This window comes from Astyanax mexicanus, chromosome 1, assembly GCF_023375975.1.
Source record: "Astyanax mexicanus isolate ESR-SI-001 chromosome 1, AstMex3_surface, whole genome shotgun sequence".
Classification (NCBI taxonomy): Eukaryota; Metazoa; Chordata; class Actinopteri; order Characiformes; family Acestrorhamphidae; genus Astyanax; species Astyanax mexicanus.
Window position 1 is genome coordinate 69,950,047 of NC_064408.1, and position 16,747 is coordinate 69,966,793.

The 16,747-nt window shown below is 37.5% G+C and overlaps 1 protein-coding gene and 1 long non-coding RNA gene across 2 annotated transcripts; both read left to right on the forward strand.

The window, feature by feature from the left end:
- The first annotated feature begins 2,542 nt into the window (after positions 1–2,542).
- Positions 2,543–6,158, forward strand: six6b (SIX homeobox 6b). Its single transcript, XM_007256667.4, has 2 exons — positions 2,543–4,309; positions 5,460–6,158. Exons 1-2 carry the CDS (start codon positions 3,738–3,740, stop codon positions 5,614–5,616), a joined length of 729 nt encoding a protein of 242 aa, XP_007256729.1. The 5' UTR covers positions 2,543–3,737; the 3' UTR covers positions 5,617–6,158.
- Positions 6,159–11,528: 5,370 nt separating this feature from the next.
- LOC125802522 (uncharacterized) lies at positions 11,529–14,280 on the forward strand. The gene is made up of 2 exons (XR_007439656.1): positions 11,529–13,344; positions 14,126–14,280. It is a non-coding gene; the product is annotated as an uncharacterized LOC125802522 (long non-coding RNA).
- Positions 14,281–16,747: the final 2,467 nt, after the last annotated feature.

Below are 16,747 nucleotides of genomic sequence, written 5' to 3' on the forward strand. Positions count from 1 at the left end.
GGGTATGCAACAGCAGAACGCATACAGGTGCTGATACTCACATAATATGCTTGTGATATTATTTTACAAAGAATAAATGTCACACACACACGTTTAATGCCTACACTGTAAAAGTTTGGAAATCACTAAGCATGAACATAAGCCTGCTGCACAATCTGTCCATGCATGCATATGTGATAACATGTTCTGTGTATATGTGTGCCATCATTTGTGGATAAGAGGTGTTCTCTGTTACTGCAAATCTCTAGATTATAGGACATCACCAGGCTGGGAGTAAGGGTCTTATGTAGTTGGATAACAGCATCCAGAGTGCCAGATTTATCCCCATCATCATCCTCACTGTACAGATGACCCTGGGATTTTTGTCACAATAAATGCCCATTTACAGCTTACCCAGCACACATCTAGACCATCGGAAATGTTGTTAATATGACTGCTGGCATGATACCTTAATTACAAGTTAATCCAGTCAGCTCAGTGACCAATGACAACATACAGCACGATCTGGCAGTGTCTGATTCCCACAAATCCCAAGCCAGAAATCTACAGCTAAAAGTGAAATGTCCCCATGCTGATTTAATCTGGTCTGTTGCAAAAAAATCCGCCTGGCTGGTTTAGATGATGAGCAAATGTCAAGACATGGGGGTCAGTCTCATCTAAATGTCCCTGATTAGATATTATTTGATATTATGGGCTGGTCAGCTCAAAATAGTTTAAATTAAAGAATAATAAAGTGATATTCAGTCAGGTTTTGGCAGTGCAATAGTGGCTTGCAAACAATCTGGTTCTATAGGCTGCTTTGCTGATCTAGGAGAATCTGGGACAGTTAATGGCCCCTCACCCACTAGCCCTGTGCCTGCACATGCCCCCTCCTTCCCCCACTCTTCTAGCCACCCTGGGGTGTGCTGTGACCCTACACCGTGGGAATCCATGATGGACGGCAAATATTTTTTTTCTGTGCCCCAAAAGGGGAAAAATAAAGATGACGATTTGTTGTTCTTTATATATTTGTGCAATGTTGTGTACAATTGCGTGTAATATATATTAAAAAATGTTAAATTTATGTAGACAAATAAAAAGTACAACATATTAGTTCTGCTGTAGAGAGCTCTGGTAAGCGTCCTTGGGCTTTTGTATAGGTTTTCCGAGAGTGCAAAGCTTACTTCTGATGACAATGAAGCAGTCATGGTCTGGAGACTTTTCTTCTACTATTCTAGGGGTAGAAATGATTTCATTCGTGCTTGTCAGGATTAACACACGGATCTGCGCAAAAAATTAGATATGGCTCCCCTAACTATTAAAAAGCAAAGGCCACAATGTTCCAATAAAAGAGAAACATATGAAAGGAACAGGTTTTCTATTTGACTAGCTTTTGTTGGAACGATAGTCTGTTTGGGTTTACAATGGCTCAGTCGTTTGTTAAAAGGTTGGCTATACCTCTCCTTTCCTGGTGGTGACATAATGGTCATGGTTATTTCAAATATACAAGACAGCATATAAATTATTAATAGGCGTTTAAATGTTTCAAACCTGAAGCATGTCAGGCATTTTATACACTGTTTCATTTAACGTTTCATTCGGCCTTACGGTATGTGTTTGTTTTGTGGGCCAGTGCACTTAAAATACTTTATTTAGGAAGATGCGAGCTTAGTTCCGTTTCGGTCTCCCTCTTCAGTGTGGCTCCAGAAGAAATATTCAGATGTTAATCTTGTCCATCTCGTCCATTTTCTCGTGATATACACATGTACAAAATGTAAAATATTAACCGTCCCTAGAGTGCTGAATAAATTCATCTCTACTCGAAAGGATCTTCTTGCATTGCGTCTCGCCCACCACACGACTGTGTTTGAAACTCTACCGTCTTTAATGTCTGTATTAACAACAACAACAAATAAACAACACCAATACTACTACTACTACTACTACTACTACTACTACTACTACTACTACTAATAATAATAATAATAATAATAATAATAATAATAATAATAATAATAATAACAATAACAATAACAATAATAATAATAATGTCATAACCAGCTCTATACTTGATGTACTATATTAATACAAACAGGATGTTGCAGGGCTATCGTTACATTATGACCTGCAAGACCCTTTCTGGCCTACAGGTTATATACATCGTTTTGAAAATCACATCCTGCTACAATGGAAATAAATGAGCTTGTTCTCTTACAGTGGTATATTCCAAATTGTGGATCATGGCGCTGTGAAGCTCTCATCCCCGTGGCGCATGAATACGAGCAGCTTTCCGTACAGACGGTGGCTCCATATCCGGAGCCACAGTTCATACATCATGCAAAAAAAGCCCGAAGGGCTTTCTTCAATTGAACTGTGTGGATCTGTGAAAATAATATCAGGGGCTTTCCGTCAGAATGAACTTTTCCACTGTAGTCAGCCGTGAAATAATTTGACCCGACACTTCAAACCATCTGCGCTATCTATCCGGCGTCTTATTTACCGCCTCAGCTCGGGCACTGAGTGAACTGCGCATCACGTTGCTGCTGCCGGTGCTACTGCTGCATTCGGGCTGCTTTACCATACCATCACACCACACAGCGAGCTTACACCGTTTAAATATATAGAGAGTATATAGATTCGTCTAGAGCCTGAGATGTCGAGGGGCTACACTATGGAGAACTAATTTTACATTGCTCTGAAACGGGAAAGAAATAGTGCGTTTAGTAACACATTAAGCGTTTGATGCTGGGCGGCAGAGGTTAAGAGAGTCCGTTATTTTGTGTATCGGTGACTCTGATGTGGAATCTGTAAAATTGGTGGACTCGTGTTGCACGTTGTGGTACTACAGTTATTTATTAAATATGACTTTGCGCATGCACGTCGAGCAATGCATGCTGCAAATTTGGTTTGTGCGCATAATTGAGCGAATTTGTCAATGTGTAGTAGGCTAGCCCAGGAAATCCGAACATCGAAGGGATGAACCGAAAGAACCGATACATAGCTGTCTTTTAATCTCGCTATACCTTTTCTAAGCCGCTGCATTTCAGACGCGTACGCGCACTGGGGAAGCTCGTGAACGCGCGTATCGGTTTTTGAATGGCAAAAGGGCAATCGCCGTGTCGTCTCCTATTCGTGCAAGGTTGCGTTATGAAAAAGACTGCTTGTGACAGCCGAGCTCTGCTTATGAGAGATAGGCTGCTGCTGTGTATATGAAACAGCACGAAAACACATCTCAGTTGTGCTCTATAGGGAACTGAACGCTGAACGCTTTGGGAAGGATGCTTTGGACGCACGTAAAAAATCACAACCAGCGCAATGAAATAATAAGAAAAAAATGAACAAAATTCTAATCGGATTGTTTTTTTCTGCTGAGATCTATCAGGGAGGTGCTGAAATCTATTTGCACTCAGTTCCACGTGATTGGCACACTTGACAGTGATTGACAGGAGTCCATGGAAACTACGCAACCAATCTGCCAGCTCCAATAGAAAATCAGACGAGGACAGGACGTCTTTTTTCACCCCCCCTCCTCAAAAATATCTCCGTTCCTGTGCTATATTCTCGTTCACTCGGGCTCCCCGTATCTCCTGCAGAGGCTGCTGCCGTCAGCCAGCCAGAGGGGCACCCTCCTTTCCTCAGCAGCGTCTAACTGGCTCGTCTGCTGGCTCTGAGAGAGGGAGAGCGAAAAGGAGAGAGGGAGTGAGAGAGAGAAAAGGAGAAGACCGCGAGGGGGGGAGAAAGCACACACAGAAGCCTTCATGTTTCAGCTGCCAATACTGAATTTCAGTCCCCAGCAGGTAGCGGGGGTATGCGAGACTCTGGAGGAGAGCGGGGACATCGAGCGCCTCGGCCGCTTCCTCTGGTCGCTGCCCGTCGCGCCCGCTGCCTGCGAGGTACTCAACCGAAACGAGTCCGTGCTGCGAGCTCGCGCCATCGTGGCCTTCCACACCGGGAACTTCCGAGAGCTCTATCACATCTTGGAGAACCACAAGTTCACCAAAGAATCCCACTCCAAGCTGCAAGCACTGTGGCTGGAGTCACACTACCAGGAGGCAGAAAAACTGCGAGGGCGCCCGCTGGGGCCGGTGGACAAGTACAGGGTGCGCAAGAAGTTCCCGCTACCCAAAACTATTTGGGACGGCGAACAAAAGACTCATTGCTTCAAAGAAAGGACCAGGCACTTGCTGCGAGAATGGTACTTGCAGGACCCTTACCCGAACCCGAGCAAAAAGAGGGAGCTCGCACAAGCTACGGGACTTACACCCACCCAAGTGGGCAACTGGTTTAAAAACCGAAGACAAAGGGATAGAGCAGCGGCCGCGAAAAACAGGTGGGTGCTACCGTTACTACACAATAACAGTGCTTATTTATCTATTTTTGTACACACAGCTTCTGACGTCCGAAACATTACCTTATTATCCGTGACATTGCGTAGAGACTGTTGAGGTTCAGGTTCATGGTTAGCTTGTTTCCCCCTGTTGAATTATTAAAAATTTTAGCGTGTTTTATCGTACAAAAAAATATTACATGTATATCATCCATAAAAGCATATTCTCACACATGTCTCAGACATGGTGGGTTGTGTAGATTATTTAAACATATATATAACCTAAAACCTCACTAAACATCTAGGTCTAGACGTTCTGAAGTCCAAGGTCATAAAATGGTACTGTTTTTTTTTATTTTCAGATGCCTATTATTGCGTGCATTAAGGCCCAGGCTTTTGACCAGGTGCATCATGTTTGGGCTATAAAAACAGCTATGCAAAGATTATGAAATAATGAAAAATCAGTGGTGCCCTTACATGAAATAATCGTTTTATGACGATCCGAAAAGCTACTAATCTGTTTGTGGCTTTGACCGATTACATCGGGATTAAGGTAATTCTAGCGAGAGGTTAAGCGTTTGTTTTGTTCTGCAGCGTGCTCGCTATACAGCCATGTTACGAGGAGGTTAAGCAGGGGCTTTCTCTTTACTTACAAAAATCAATCTATTCGTCTGTATTTCGGTGAGCAAAAATAAATAGCTCAATCTGCTTAAAGCAGGTAATAAGAGTCATTATTTTATCACACGTAACGACTAATAACATACATAGATCGAATAAATGCTGGACTGTATGGACCTGTGATAGTGTTTACCAGTAAAAATGTCAACAGGGGGACATTGTTGTGCATGCTAACGCAGAAAATGGGGGATGAAGCACATGAGCTGGTCGCTGCTGAAATTCTGACACACTGTGTCCTTCCGGGGCATGTAGCTTATGACGAATGATCATTGCACCGTGCATCACATCCCGTTATACACACCCGTTTACATGCTGGACATTTCAAATTAAGACAATATGTTTCATGTTTATTTTTTTTTATATACAAACAAAGAATTCCCAGGTATATTGACACAGATCTTGTTACCCCTCCTTCCTCCCTATCACCACTATCACTGCCATCACCACCACCACCACCACCACCACCACCCCAAAGACTACAACAACAGGTGCTGTCCAACGGCTCGGTTCCTGGCGAAGAGGGAGCCGTGGACCGGCTGGGCAGCGCGTCGAGCCCAGAAGCCAGTCTGTCTAGCAAAGCTGCTGCTTCAGCCATCTCCATCACATCGAGTGACAGCGAATGTGACATCTAACGTCGTCTCGTCGGGGGCAAAGTGGGAAGACTGGGAGAGCACGAACACCTTAAGAAGAAAACGGAGACAGACAATCACAAAGATAAACAAGCACATCAGTGCCTGCCTTAACGTATCAAAGGCCGTGTTCTTTCTTTCTTTTTATTTCTTTCTTTTTGTAATTATTTGATGGCTGTCAGACCAGCCAGGGATGGACGGAATGCTCTATCTTTAAAATGTATTTATCTTTTTTCATAACCAACACAGAGATGATCCTTTGGGGGACATAAAAATAGACAGAGAAAGAGAGAGAAAAAGAAGAGATAGCTAGAAAGAGGGAAAAGAGTGGGAGAGCAGAGGAGAGGAAGAAAGCGAGATCCTGTCCGCGTACAAATTACTTTTGTATGAAGCAAAACCGGATGCCTCAATGGAACAGGACAAACACAAAACAGGAGACCATATTTTTTGTTTTTGAAAAGGACTTCATGTTGAATCGACATTTTACCATTTATCACATTTTCTAAGATGTTTATGTATTAAAAAAGTTGTTGCTCTTATAGAAACATTTGATTTGCTTGCTCATTTCAAGTCCGTTCATTTTTTATGTATATCGATGGACATTTATTAGAGTGCGCCGAGTAGTGGACGTTTGTTTTAATGATTTAAGGACTTTTAAGTTAATAAAATGTTTGATGATCAAAGACTTATTCTCATTAATATCTCAAACATAACATTGAATTATTATTATTATTATTATTATTATTATTATTATTATTATTATTATTATTATTATTATTATTATTATTATTAAATGCTCAAAAATATTTGAGATTTAAAAAAAGGAAAGCAAGTCATTTGACTTCCCATGTGAACCAGAAAAAGAATTCGTCTTACACGAAAAGCAATTAACGGAGTGGAAGCAACTGAAACAAGCCATGGCAACAGCTTCATTCAAGCATACATTCAAGCCGACAAGAATGTAACAGACTGGTCTTCTGTTGGTGTTCTGTTCGACACCTTTCTCGTGAACGGCTAAAGTCTTTTTCTTAAAAACAGAAGTATGCATTTAAAAGGTGGATGGCGATAACGAGTAAATGTAGAGTGTAGCGGCGTGTTTAACGTTATCGCTTCCTGCGTGTCCGCTTGCGTTAAATGCACTGTTATTGGCTTTGCGCTCTCTAATGCTCTCTGACAGGAGAAGGTCAACGAAAGGGCGGAGCGCCTCGCTTCCAAAACGAATAGGCTGGATGCAAAAACCCAGAAATCGTCTAATCCCCACAGTTAAACGGTGTATCTATATTTTCGTTATACTATAATAATAATAATAATAATAATAATAATAATAATAATAATAATAATAATAATAATAATAATAATAATAATTATTATTATTATTATTATTATTATTATTATTATTATTATTATTATTATTATTATTATTATTATTGCTGTTGTCGTTGTTGTTATGCTTTGTAAATTGGCGAATTAACAGTCTGGAGTGTTTTTTAATTTATTTTTAACTTATTCGGGTATATTATTTTTTCCACAACTTGAAAGGAAATGTGTAATATATGGTAAAATACTTGGCAGCATTTGGTGCAGTTGGTGGCCCAATGTTAAAAAATATATTTTTTATCTCAATTTTCCAATTTTTCAGGGTACTTCTATGTGTTCAGTTGGTAAGCATTTATTTAAACAGCAACCATTTTAAGTGTAAATAGGCTAGTGAAATATAGACTCAAACAGCCCGACAGAATTGATCCACACAGCAGACCCTGTATTCAGACTGCAGGCGAATTGGGTTTACATTATGCTGGCATGTTGTTGACTCCTTATGTCAAGATAACCGTTCCTTATTGAAAGCATATTTAAAATGCATTTTTTGCAAGGGCCATTCTTGACTGGCACAAATCTCGACGCACGGAAATTACTAATTTATGTCACTTAAAAGCGGCAAACTAGACGCTTAAGGTACGTTTACCATTGGAGTAGTAAACTAATTCTTACTGCCACATAAATGAAGAACCAGTGCAAACAGGCAAAGAGAGAGAAGCTCACTGAATTTGTTCTCGGACAAAAGCGGAGAGGTTAGCTGAAAAGAGTGTTTCTGGCAGTCAATAAGGTTGTCAAACTGTTCAGCGCTAATCAGCAGTAATGACTGGCTCTCAAGCCCAACGAGAACAAAAGCAAAGCCCCTCAAATTTCTGCGGGGGATTAGGAGGAGGAAGCGCACAATATTCTTGTAAAACCTAGTTTACCTGGCTTGCCATTTAAAACACCACTATTACCTGCACTACTAAAAAAAATATGACAACAATAATAACAGTATTGTTGACACAATACAAACTTTGTCGGATTCTAATTAGAACAAAATGAAAAACAACAAAAAAAATATATAAGGTCTTGGGGTGACACTGACCATATGTATCCTTATGAAAGGGTTTAAGCAGACAGTTATTTACTTTCTTTTACAAACTGAGAAATATTAAACACAACGTAAATCTTATTAAACATATAACAATATTTTTTCTGTCTTTCATAACATAGAACAAATCGAACCCATTAGTGTAGCCTGGATATATTACAAAATCAAGACTTAATAAAACCCTTTGGCACAGCTTGCAAATGCAGATTTCTATAACAGCGTGTAATTGTGTTTCCCCCCCACTATTTAACCATTATGTTTAGGTCAGTTGAATGTGAGGACCATTTCAAAAGTTTTAGTTTGCTCATCTTTAGGTAGATCATGCATTTCAAGAGTTTATATTTTAAATAAGTATTCTGTTGTTAAACATGTATTGTCTTTTCAGCTTTACCCTTTTGACAGATTGTTTATTTGCTTGTATTTTGTGTAAGCATTCTCCCCCCACCCACGCCAATGCCAAAACATCATGGATTCACCACAAGGTGGTCTTTTCTTAAAAGAAAATTATTTTTTTTTCTCTATAAATGCCTCAACTGATTGTGCATAAAGAACTGTATTTTGAATTGACAGCACTCCGTTTTAAAAAGTAAGAGGTTTTTGTAGATGCAGAATAATTCAAATATTGACCGTTAATGTTTCCTTCTTAAGTATCATCCATAAAAATGTTCTGTGCATGGATTGGTGCACCCCTCTCCTGACTAAAGTAACCCCCCTTCTTGGTCTTCCAGATCTCCTTTTGACCTCCACAGTTCCCCTGAACTGCTATTTCATAATACCATTCTTCACTGTAAAAATCGCAGGCTAAGAATTTTTGGCGATCATGTTATTACCCTGCCCTGGCTTGTGGGCATCAGTTACGTTGTTTATAGATCTTCAGACAGTTGCTTAGAAGTTGTAGTTGTTAGTAAAAGGTTTAAAGAACCAGAGAATTTATAAAGCTTGGTAATGTAATCAGTTAATATTCCCCATTAGAAGTGATGAGGTGTCTCAGGGTTAATTAACTATCGACCTTGCAACGCTCAGGGTGTCCAAATTTCTGAGAAGGCCAAACTCATTATTATTATCTTGCATATTAGTAATAAATTACGATTTAGTGATTTGTGTTTATTTTTCGATGAGAGCTTTTCAAAAACGAAAAAATGCAATCTCATTTTATATCACAAAGCAGAATCACTAATATTACTTAACTAGTGCTATCATATTTTTGAAACGTAAATTGTAAGTAAAAGCACATACATCAAATGTTTTTTACGTCTTCAATAAATCGGTTTTCACCGGACTACTGTATGTACATGGATGTTAGATCAGCATTCTTTACCGAGTATAATCATACACACTTGACTACTTATGGTTATGGTAAAAGAATACTGATTTAAAATCAATGTCAAATCAGTACATTTATATGGGGTAGTTTAGACTTGAATGGGTCGTGTAGAACATGGGTCTATTATATATAAGGCCTCATCATATTTGGTTTGGTAAACATTTATAAGCCTACATGTATATGGAGTAATTTAGAAATGAATGACTCATGTTTAACATGAGTGTATGATATGTAGGGCCTTATCAGATTTCTTTGTTACTAGGCTGGACATGTCAGGCTGAGACTGCTGGGTTTTTAACTATTCGCTATATTCCATAAATCGAACCGACAGGCTAACTACGAAGAATGATTAAGTTGGGGGAATATTTTGTGATAGGCTTGTATTGGTTTGTGCAACACAAATTTAATTACACGAGACGCCCATTTCATAATTACACAAAAATGTTTTAAATTATTAAAAATCGCCTGCTATGAGCTACCCATGTATCATATACCATTTAACAAGGAGTCACTAAAATCGCTTAAATCGAATGACATGGAACAGATAGGTAGTAAATCAATCGTCTTAAAAAAACCACGTATTTCAAATCATTTTATTGGTCCGTTCATCAAGAAACATTGACACAATATAAAAAACAACTGCCAAATCCAATGTGTGTTAAAAGGTGAAGAACAGTTGTGAAGAGGTCAAGGTTTACTCACCTTTGACGCTTTTTTGATAAATTATAACTCTTCTTATTTTCCGGAGTTTTAAACGCTTCGTTAACAAGTGTCTTTTAATGACAGTGGCATTTTCAGCATATAGGGCTAAGCCATTTTTAAGTCTATATATTCGAATTCTCTGATACCATTAATACAAAACAGGTTAAATCAAGAACTGCGCGCTAATGGGATCAGGTGCATGAAACACATCCTACGTTTACAGGCTTTAGGAACAAACTAACTTCATGTGAGATCAAAAAAACTTGTTTCAGACTTTTTATTCCCAACCACATGTTTAGACCTTAATATTAGCGCTACACGCTAAACAAAACTTGAACATAAACACCAAACACATAAAGCTACACTTGCAAAAAGAATTGTTAACATATTAAAATATGTAGAATATTAAATATTAGCCTAAACTAAAATGACTGTTAAGATAAAGCTAACACCCACAATTTACTGAATTTCAAATGCAGGGTTACAGACGTTATTTACTTCCAATGCATATTAAGTACGTTTGTTCCACAAAACAAAAAAAAAACTGTTAACAGAATGAACGAAACCATTTTGGATTAAGCAAGCAGTGAGAGGAATTTCCATGCTATGACTTCCACGTCAACCCAAATGCAGGAATGTCTGTAAGCTAAATGGTCGTAAGTTCAGTGGTAGTAAGATTGGCGGAACAGGGAGGAAGCATGTTAAATGATTACGGGTGCATGCAGACCTAATAGAAAACATTATAAACTTAAAAAATTGCACAACAGTAATCATTACCTTGATTATCATAGATTACAAAAGTCGTTTGTAAGTAAAGCAAAAAATCTAATCTTTTTATGTTATAGTGAATTGTTTAGTATGATAAGTGGCACGAAATAAGACAGCATACAAAATATTTTATTATATGTTAACCGTTTTCTTTCCATACTAAAAGTGTACTCTAATGATATCCTGTAGTGTAAGGTGATCTCATATTTGATGAACAATTAACTAATTTGTAGAATGAAAACAATAATCACACAGTGCTCCAAATTGTATATCTTATTTAAATTAGTCTTTAATCTTTAATATTAAATATGTGTCTAAACGAACTATGCAAATGATCGCTAACAGATCAATGTGCATACACGAACGCTCGTGTGGAAAAACAGAGGCAATTTTAGTGTTAGCCAAGAGTACCCTCTGCTGGAGAAATAGAAGAAAGCGTAACATAACATATTATGCTGCAAACACAAGACATCGGCAATACCCTATAGAAAAATTAGCAATCTGCGACTACACTATTACCGTTGCGGACGAGGTTAATAATAATAATAATAATAATAATAATAATAATAATAATAATAATAATAATAATAATAATAATAAGAAGAAGAAGAAGAAGAAGAAGAAGAAGAAGAAGAAGAATAAGAATAATAAGATGATGATGATGATGATGATGATGATGATGATGAAGGAAAATATGTAGAAGAAGGGAGACAAATTACATAATGGGCGGTTTCCCAAACGGAGATTAAGCCTAGATTTGAATTAAATATTAATTTAAGTTAGAAATCTTTATTTAAAATGTTATGTTGTCCAAGACCAGGAGTAACCTCGGGGAAACCGCAAGTAACCTAAGTTACGAATCAACTGAATCTGTTACTGCTCAATTATTTATTTACAAAGTCACCAATTCTTTTTCAGCACCATGGCCAGAGTCATGTTAAACTAAAAAGTTGAGAGAGAGAGAGAGAGAGAGAGAGAGAGAGAGAAAGAGCGCAAACATCATCTTTGAGAACGCTTTTTGAACTAAAAAGGCTACTGCGTTAAATGTATTTAAAGAGAAGTGTTTTTCGCCAAACACTGTCTATTTTTATACTGGTAAAAATGGCAGGATAAAAACTGGAAAAAAACTTTAGTCTTTAGTTTTTAGCAGATATTCTTATCCGACTTTAACCATCCATGAAGTCCGACATCCAAATCCATAGAACAGTAAATAAGTCTAATGATGAACATTTGATCAGAATAATAAACCCTGCAAATTACTATTTAATCATAGCACAAGCTACAAGACAACCTTATTCTCTATTCTCGTTCTGGAAACCCAGATGGAATGCGGTATATGCCTTTAACCAGTCCATCCATTTAACACACTTAGCACAGACAGCGAGCATACATGCTCAGAGTGGTGGGCAGCCGACGAGTGGCGAGGGCCTTGCTCAAGGGCCCACGGGTGCCAGCTTGCCGAACCCGAGTATGGAACCCGAAATGTATTCTCTAAACATGCATTTTCTTTACAACAATAATGTACAGCTATGTGTCTGCACTGAGGTCTGATGCTGAAGCAAGGGCGTAAGAGTGGGTTTGACATTGAAGTTTCCTATCCAGCGATGTAAAGTAAATAAGTAGAACTCGTTCACTACTTAAGTACTAAAAAGCTGTATTTGTCTCTACTTAACTTTTTTCTCCTTCTTACACGTTTCCTTCACTACATATTTTGGATGAGTTTAATATTTTTACTACGATACATTTTTATGTGCTGCACCGTTAGTCATTATAATTATAAAAATATTAGGAATCATTTCAAACCCACATTAGCTCTAAAGCCAGTGCGGTAGATGGCACTGTCACCGGGTTTGATGAAGCTCATTATCATTAAACGAATCAAGCTGAATACTGTGGTGCAAAAAGAACGCTTCAGCTTCTACTTAAGTCACTAAATAGAGCACTTTACTTCTACATGTAGGCTATATTTTTTTTACTTTGGCTCTCACTTACTGTTAGCGATTATTTTTATGAAAGTAGCTGCAGTGCAGCTGTACGCTTGTTTTAACATAACTGGCTAGAGAGTCTGAAAATTCGAGAGACAGAGTTAGGAGATGATCGTCGCTGCAGAACCACAAGTGCAGGGGTTGGGGCTGAATCTGATCCAACTCCTCCTACATCGTGGTTTTATTGGTCTGAAGAAGGTCCCCACCCTAACCCTAACCCTTGGACTTATGGGAGGAGTTATATCAAATCCAGCCCCACCCCTGGACTTGTGGCTCTAAAGCGAGTGGTATTTGTGGAAGTTAGCAACACTCCTCTCAACACTAGCCTTAACAACGTGAAAGAAAGACCCAGCGTGATTTGCTCCCAAACGTGCTTTCAAAATAAAAGTTTTTTTAAACCGTTTCTGCGGTTTTTGGGTGTGGCAAATTTACTACCTGGGGCAAATTTACTACCGTTTCTACCTGTTTCTGAATTTCTTACCCCAATACATTGAAGGATGTTGTCTCACCTCTCTGAAGTGGACCAAAGTGACACGGCACTATGTGTAAGTATCTGCTATCTAGCTTTCTTAAATATACGTTATTGCCTTTCGTAAATCACTCACATGACGAAGTAAGATTGTTTGAAATTACCATTCCACTTTAAATGCTGCTGTGGCGACACACAGCTTTCAGGCTGAAGATGCGTTTTTAGGCGCTTTAAACTAAGTGTCTTCAGCTCTTAAGCTCTTAAGCTCTCTTGATGTCATATCTGCACAACATAAGCAGTACTGTAAAAAAAATGATAAAAATCACCTATACATAAACGGCAGACCTGGTGTAACGTATGCGCCTTTTTAGGGTGAAAGAAAAGTGTCATAAATCAACTAAATGATCTTCGTACTCCGGTTGCTGTAGCAGTGAGAAATTATTTTTTTAAATGAGTAGTTCTATAATAAACTTAAATAGTCCTGCAGTGAATCGATACACTGTTGTGTAACCTTGAAGTTAAAATTATTTTTTCGCCATCATTGTAATGGCAATTATCATTGTCCTGCAAGGGACCTGAAAGCTAGCAAGGAAATTGCGTAATGTGTAATATGGTGTTATTTCTTAAAGCTAAAATGTGAAATTACACAACAGTTTACATTTGTACAGCTGCTTAGAGAAATTAAACAAAATAATGTAGTTGATTCAGTTTACATTATTATATTAAATTGAATTGTCTTCTTGTTTTATTTTCTTTCTTTATTCAACGTAAAATGTCCATTAAAATACGAACAGATAAGCAGTATATTTCTGTACATACTCAAAGTCTGTTTGTCCATCTGTGTTTTTCTTCTACAGATCTGCAGTAGGTTGCCCTGAGAATTCTCAAACTCAACATTGCCTAGATGGGGTGAACTATCGGTTCTATTTTCCCTCCATCTTTTCTTTTTTCATTTTTTTTGTGCATTAAAAATAAAGTTTTGAGTTCCAATAGCTGCCAATAGCTCTAAAAAGATCGTGTTTGGAAGATGTTTATGTGGTCTTTTGATTCAAGTCAGGTGTATTACAACGATGTGTTGCAGCGCCCCCCGGTGGAGAATTCCCTGGCGTGCTGTAAAAATTACCTTCACCAATGGAATTTAAATAAATGCTAAATAAATGCAACTTTTCCTGTTGAAAAGTCTCTACTCGAATTTAAAGAAACATCTTAAGGAAATAAATAATTGAATCATTGAATAAATTATTGAATCTATATCCATCTAGACGAACTAGGAGTGCTGTTTGATTAGCTACTACTGGACAGGATGTTGTCTGTTTCTGTTGCTAAACAAATATGTGCATTTGCTTTTCTGTGTAACAATTTAGTACTAATTATATTAATAACAATAATTTGCATGCTAAATGTGATAATAAAATATTTTAAAATACAATGTATTGATATTTCTCTAAAAATCTAATAAAAGCCAGCAGCCCTTTACACTGCCCTGTAAAACCAGCATACACCAGCGAACCTGATCAGGACATGAAATTCATGACGGTCTAAACAATTTCCAGACCATTTTTAAACATTTCATGACAAATTTATCAATATAAAATCAGCAAAAACAAAACTTTGAAAAAAATAATTAGGATTTTTATGATGGGGACACAGGATATTGTTATATGTGAACATATTTAGCTCTTCTTTTGACATTACTTAAAGGCTTACAAAAAGACAATACATCCAAACGTAAAGAGAAACTAATCAGGAGTGGGTTTCCCGAAAGCTTCGTAACGCTAAGAACTTCGTTAACTCGTACTTAAGATTGATCGTTAATTAAAGAGTGTTTCCTAAAGCCGTGCGTAACTCGCAGATTAACGAGTAAACCGACACAGTCGTTATTCTTAACGTACTACTTATATTCGGGATTCGGCTTGCAGTTCAGCACCTTAAACACCAGGGACAGACAATTTTCAGGGAGAAAAAATATTATTTCCGTGGTTTAATTAATATTATATTATATTATATTATATTATATTATATTATATTATATTATATATTATATTATATTATTATACAATTAAACACTCTTTTCTCACCTCAATTATAAGTTTGGTCGTTTTGATCGTTTTCAGGAAACCCATCCCAAATCAGCAGAAATTACATCTCATGAAAAAACAACTTGCCAACTGTGAAGAACGTTGTGTATCTAAAAGGCTTTGGGTTATTTCCAGTGGCATATAGTCAATATTACATCATGGGTGGAGGGAAGAATGGATTAAAAAAAATTCAACAAATCCAGCAAGCAAACCGAAAAGAATGGCTCCAAGATTACACTGAATTAACAAATATAAAAAACAGCATTAACAAAAACACCATGGACTATCTAAAGAGACAAACTGAAACTTTTGAAATAGCACTCACAGTTGCCTGATCTTAAAATCATGGTAAGTATGTTAACAAGCTGTGCTGTCACAGTGGAAGGATAGGTGGACATAAATGCAGACAATATAAACTTATATAAAATATAATTTTATACAATATAAACTAAATAAAATGAAACAAGATAAACAAAAACAAAACACCAGAAACACAAAAAACACAGCACAGTAGAACATAAAAGACTCCACAAAGAACACTGAAACAAATAGGCTTATATACAGGAGGAGGGTGAGAAACACCTCGAACTGGTAATGAGGGGCCGGGGTTACAAACAAGACACAAGGTGACAACACTAGTGGCTAGGGCAGTGACAGGACCATGTGCTTTCAGAGCACATGGGGAGGAAAGCAAAACAGGCTTAAAGGCAGGACAGGAACAGAAGGAACAAAAAAGGACACACACAAGACATTCAAAGGCTAAAGGAGTGACATGTACATGCAAAACATTCCAAAACCTCAGAATTAGATGCCTTCTGGAAATGAGGAAAATCATATTACAAACTTAAGGACTTTTGCTGCTATAAAATTTGTTCAAAAGCTGTGATTCCTGGCTCTCTAAGCTGTTCAAACATTTTTTACCAAACAGGATGTGTCTGTTTCTATTTTATTTGTTGTGTTATGAACACACTGGAGTCTGAGAAATAGTGCCCTAAATTTTGTGAAAATATATATGATTTATTAGTAATCATATTAGTCAAATTAGTCAAATTAGTAGGTTTGTTTACTAGTTCTCAATAAAAAAAACAACAACATTTGTATAGGGTTGTACACCTGGGGTTACTGGAATAAGTAGTAGTAGTATTTATCCTGGAGAAGCATGCATGGAGATTTTAACTGTAAGAGCTTAGACACCTAGCCACAAATTTCTATAAATATGCCTGACAATGAGAACATCATAGGCCAGCTAACAACCTAACAATAACTTACAAACTAATGCAGCAAAAAAAAAGCCTGTACTTGCATAGCAGAAGTTCTGCACTATGGAACATGGTTGCATATGTCTAAAAATTGTTGATAGGAATCACATTTTGAAACGTTTTCTCATTTGTAGTGCATAAA

Bases quoted from the DNA above. Each gene is read 5' to 3' on its own strand.
- six6b (XM_007256667.4), top strand. From the start codon at position 3,738: ATGTTTCAGCTGCCAATACTGAATTTCAGTCCCCAGCAGGTAGCGGGG. The intron at 4,310-5,459 runs GTGGGTGCTACC...ACCACCCCAAAG, and splicing joins GCAGCGGCCGCGAAAAACAG to ACTACAACAACAGGTGCTGT.